The sequence below is a fragment of the Humulus lupulus genome, chromosome 1 (assembly GCF_963169125.1).
Source record: "Humulus lupulus chromosome 1, drHumLupu1.1, whole genome shotgun sequence".
Taxonomy (NCBI): domain Eukaryota; kingdom Viridiplantae; phylum Streptophyta; class Magnoliopsida; order Rosales; family Cannabaceae; genus Humulus; species Humulus lupulus.
Window position 1 is genome coordinate 286,839,096 of NC_084793.1, and position 5,867 is coordinate 286,844,962.

The 5,867-nt window shown below is 31.0% G+C and overlaps 1 protein-coding gene across 1 annotated transcript; it reads right to left on the bottom strand.

The window, feature by feature from the left end:
* Nucleotides 1–1,266: 1,266 nt before the first annotated feature.
* Nucleotides 1,267–2,028, bottom strand: LOC133778605 (uncharacterized). The gene is made up of 2 exons (XM_062218589.1): nucleotides 1,585–2,028; nucleotides 1,267–1,506 (listed from the first exon to the last, which is right to left on the bottom strand). Exons 1-2 carry the CDS (start codon nucleotides 2,026–2,028, stop codon nucleotides 1,267–1,269), a joined length of 684 nt encoding a protein of 227 aa, XP_062074573.1.
* Between the last annotated feature and the right edge of the window lie 3,839 nt (nucleotides 2,029–5,867).

The window sequence follows — 5,867 nt, forward strand, 5'->3', positions numbered from 1 at the left end:
TAAAGAGAACAACTGAGGAATAATACTTTGAACATCAGATTTAGCTTTAAGTAAATATAGCCATGTAAAACGAGTGTGATCATCAACAATCGTAAGAAAATATTTGTACCCTTCTATGCTAAGAACATGAAATGGCCCCCAAATGTCAAAGTGAACAAGATCAAATGGCTTAGAAGCCCTATTATTGTTAGACACAAAGGGAAGCCTTTTTTGTTTTGCTAAGTGACAAATAGAACAAGCATGATCATAAGATTTATTAGAAAAAACAAGAGTTTTATTTATGGAATTTGAAATTGACATAGAAGGATGGCCAAGGAGAAAATGCCATTGGTCCATTTTAGTACAAGCATTGACAGTAATATCAGAATGTACAAAGTGCAAGAACTGACGATCTTGTTCAAAGTAAAATAGCCTGCCCATTTTCTTAGCAATCCCAATCTTGGAAGTCTGAGTGGGTGCCTGAATAAAGCATTTAGAAGCAGAAAATATTAAAGAGTTAAGGCTATGTTGTAGAAAAGCATTTACCGAAAATAGATTATGCTGAAATTCAGGTATGAATAAAACGTCAGTCAAGGTAATACAGCTAGAAAGTTGAATTGTGCCAGAATAAGAAATATGAATGTTATTCCCATTAGGTAAAGTGACTAAGGTAGAAATAGGATTTTTATCAATAGTTTTAAAACATTTAAGGGAGTAACACACATGGTGGGAAGCTCCATTATCAACTATCCACACACAAGAGGGGAAGTCAACGAGATTACCAGAAACTTGTGAGGCAATCGGCAAAGTAGTGTCAGTGGCAGCCGAGTTGTGCTGGAGATTCTGACTTAGGAGAGAGATAAGCTGCTGACTGAGCTCAGTTTGGGACAGCGTAGGCAGTTTGCCCAAAATCGAAGCAGAGACGGGAGATGCGAAAGCTTGATGAACCGAGGGTTTGAGAGCTTCATCTTGATGACGCTTGTCACCATACCCAGGAGGAAATCCATGAAGAAAGAAACATTTGTCCACCAAGTGACCTGGTTTGAGACAGTGAGAACAAGTGGGTCTTGGTTTCTTTGATCTTGATGTAGGAGGCTTGGTTGAATTATTCGAACCCCCAGCAACAGCAATGAACGGAGTGGGGTGGCTGAGACTTCTTTGTCTCTCTTCTTGAGACACCATGGAGAAGACCTTGGACAGAGGAGGAACAGGATTGTAGAGGAGAATTTGAGCCCTCACTGAAGAATAAGAGTCATTGAGCCCAGCAAGAAACTACATAATCTGATCTCAGTGATAGTATCCAAGAAGTCTCTCAACAACACCACATTTGCAGCCACATGAGCATGGACGAATCAGCTGAAATTCTTTGAGCTCATCCCAAATAGCTTTGAGACGGGTAAAATATGAATTGATATCCGAGTCTCCTTGTTTGATAATGTGGACCGAAGTTTGGAGCTGAAATATCTGAGGGCCATTGCCTTGATTGAATTGTTCATGGAGGTCATTCCACATAGCAGTGGTTGAATCCTGGAACATAATGCTAGCTGCAATTTCACGGGAAATAGATTGTAATAATCAAGCCATAACAATATTATTAAATTGAACCCAGGCATGAAAATAAGGATTAGAAGGATGGGGCTGAGGCAGAGACCCATTTATGAACTGGGTTTTATTCTTGGCAGCAATGGAAATGGAAGAAACTCTCTTCCATGATTGGAAATTTTCTGGACCCGTTAGAATCTGAGTAGATATCAGAAAATTGGGGTTGTCTCCATTTCCCAAGTGGTACGTGTGATCCATATGAGAAGGTTGACAAGGGGGAGCTGTAGAGGCACTCGGAATGCCGATACCACCATGACTGCCGAGACCACCATGATTGTCGAGAGGAGGAGGAAAGCTTCTTGGGAAGGAGGCAGGCGGAGGACGATGCAGATGAACCGGAGAGGAAGAGGCTGGGACGACTGGACCGAGACCTTCGCGAGTAGGAGAAGACGAGGCAACATCAGGAGCCACAACCACGTTTGGGGTCGGAGAAGGGATAGACGCCATTGCCGGAGCTGAGGGAGAAGAAGGCGCTGCAAGCATTAGCATAGGAGGGAGGCTGGACACGGAGGAGCAGCGCGGCAGGGAAGCTCTTGTGCGAACCATGAAAGGCAAGAAGCTTGACAGAGGAAAGATAGGGTTTCTTGAGAGAAGGAGGCAGATGAGAAGATGTTAGGGTTTCGTGAGGTAAAGATGAGGCTGTTTGGTGAGGGTTACACGTGAATGGGCTACTATATGCTCTGATACCATATTACAAAGAAATGCCCAAAGAAAAATAAGAAAACAACCTTCTTTATAAATGAATCTGGGCAGAATATATACAGGCCCAAGAATTACAAAACTAACAAACCCAACAGAAAAATAACCAAAAAATCAGTTATAACTATAACTCCTAATAACCTCATAAAACAAATGAGACCAAAAAGTTAGGAGAAACTCCACAAAATATCCTCCTTCCTACACCCAATTATTCTAATATTATACCCTTTTAATTTTTAACAGAAAAAAATCCTCCATCCCACTTAAAATGACATAACTATCCTTAAAAATATAACTTAACTCTTAACACCAAAAACATGAATATACTCTAATTGGTCTCATTCTCTCATATCATCAAACTTCACTTTTATAATTTATAGATATAAAATAGTTTGTATGTATTTTTCGAGATGTAGGTAGAAAAATTGATAAAAAAAAATTACAATATAAACTTAATAATTAATAACTTCGATTAAATTATATTTTTATCTGATCTAGACCCGAGCCTATTATGATAACTTAATAATTCACTAAATTTATATGATACAATTTTTCAAAAAACACATAGTTCCCACTTTACATATAATTAATAATCTTACTATTCATAAAAATAATATAATTCTTTTTACATATATAGATTTACCCATGACTTTTATTTATAGTTGATGCATGAATTGATTCATTGCATAAAAATTCGTGAATTTAATACAGTGTTGTTAGTTTTATTAATTTAAGTGCATTCATCAAATTTTTGACATGTACGTACATACACTTAATATATTTTTATAATTATTACTTTGATAAATTAAAATTTTATTAACTAATTAATAAATTTAAAATATCTTTAAAGTAATATTTTGATTAAATAATAAATTTTTATGGTCCTTGTGTTATTAATTTATAAATATTTCATTTTATTGTATTGTGTTGAAATAACAAACTTTCAATTGAAATATGCAATTTATGATTTTTTTTTTGTTTAGTTTGGATAAAATCTGAACACAAACTCTAAATTGCAGATTTCAAATGGAAATAGTTTTTTTTTTTTTTTTTTGTATCATTTTGCTAGTTTGAAATAGCTCGAAAAGTAGACAAATTATTTTATAACACATTCATAATCCATAAATAAAAACATTGCTTACTTATTAAAAATGCAGTTTTATTTTAAAAAGGACGGCACTTTTATCATACGAGGGATTGTGCTAGTTTTTAGATGATGATGGCTGGCTTTTAGGTGATGATGATAGATGGAAATTTTCTGGGTAGAATGAGAAATTTGGGGAAGGAGGAGAAGGAGAAAGAGGATGTTTTGGTATTAGAGGTATTTTTATCTAAGGGATATTTTTGTGATAATTATAAAATAGGTTATAGTTAGTAATATTAAGGGTATGGGGATAGTTTTTTGGAAATTTTTTTAAAATATGTATTTTATACTATTAATATGCAAAAATATAAGAATTATATATATTTTTTAATTTGCATAGGAAAATTTATTATAAAAAAAATTAAAGTATAAGAAACACAGTTAGTAGCTAACTAAAATATGAAAATGCTACATTTTTTATCATACATATGCTTTCTTTGATTTTGAAGATAATTTTTTTTTTTTTCAAATTTTTATCTTTTTCTTCATTTTTTAATTATCTTTTTAGTTATTTTTTCTTTCTTTTTTCCCTTACTTTTTTTTTCTACCAATTTTTTCCTACATCTTTTTTTTTCTTTCCATTTTTCCATTCTTCTTCTTCTTATTTTCATTTATCTATTTTTTTCTTTATTTTTGTATTGTTTTGTTTTATTTTTTCATTTTTTTCCTTTTATTTTTCTTCATTTTTGTATTTATTATCTTCTCCTTCTATTTTTTTTTCTCTTTTCACATATTAGCCTTTTGTTCTTCTTCCATGTTTTTTTTCTTCCTTTTTTTACCAATTTTTCCATTCATGTTTTTTGTATTTCCATTATTTTTCTTCTTCTTCTTCTTCTTTTCTTTTTTATTCCTTCACCATTTCTTTTATTTTGTTTTTTTTTCATATTTTTTTTAGTTTTCTTTCCTTCTTTTTTCATTATTTTTTTAACTTTTTTTTTTCTCATTCCATTTTTTTCCTTTTTTTAACATTACATAATTATTTTATTATATTTTTATTTATTATCTTTTATTATTGTAATTTTTTTCTATTTTTTTTTCCACTGTAGGTAAAAAAAATTCAAATAATTTTTTCAACATTTTCTTTTTACTGTAACTCTTATAGGAACACCAAAATTTGGAAAAAAAAACTAATAAAAGTATGAAAACGTGAACGAGTAACCAGTTACCCTGATGTGAACATTCAAATCTAGAAAAAAAAATTATATGAAGAAAATGAGAGAGAAGAGAAAGGGGATGGATCTAATTTTTTTTTTTCTATCTTCAGATCTGTGGTAATTAGTTACCTTCCTGTTCTATGTGTGTATATTTCTAGAAGTAATTGGTTACCTTCACATTCTTAGTGTGTATATTTTTTTAGATAACTAGTTACCTTCACGTTCTAATATGTGTGTATATTTCTGGATTCTTTATGGTAACTGGTTACCTATGTTACTAAAATCATTGTTACTTCTTATTTATTTTTTAATGAAGTGTTCTTTCTTTTTTTCCTTCAAATTTGATGTTTCCTTTCATGTTTAATATGACTAACGCATCACCTTTCTTATGGTAACTAGTTACCTCTCTTATGACAGAAAATTACTCCTCTCAAAATAACTCGTTTCCCCTCCAGGTACATATTATTTAACCTAATTCTAGGATTTTTTTACATAACTGTCAAAGATCAATCAAATAACTGGTTACCTTACCCAATATTTAAAAAAAGAAACGTACAATCTAAAAAAAGTTTATAATAAATAAAAAATAATTTTAAACACAATTTATATTAAAAAAAAACATTTGCAAAACAACCAAAGAAAAAATTAATATAAAAAAACAATAAGCTAAAAAAATAATAATCAAATTACAAACATACTATTATAAACTAATAAAACTTAATATGACATATTTTATACAAAAATATGGAAAATAAATCCAAAACTATGACATAAACCAACTTTTATACAAAAATATGAAAAATAAACCCATAATGTAATTTCCTCTAGTTATAGCTTCCCAAAATGATCACACAAACTATAGTTGATCAATTGCGGTTTTTTGTTTGTAAAACCTAAACCATAAGGAAAGAAAATCAAAACTACCTATTCCAATTCCGAAATCCATTCTGGATGTATCTTATATTGGCAGTACACATTATTATGGTACCCATTAACACAATCTCGCCCTTTTTCATTTTCTTGAAATAATACAAGACTATCGAACAAATCTCCAAATTATAAATGATATCGAATTAAACATAAATCAGAGATGAAAGTGGAGAAAGTACCCTCGAGGTAATTTTAATTGGTAACTACTAACTATACGTTCAAATGAATCATATCCAGTATTTTTTTTTTCGGTCAAGATTTATTCATCACTATTCAAAGCATGTATAGTTAAAATATTATATATATATATATATATATATATTCACCGCTCTCTCAAATGTTAGACAACGAACAATAAA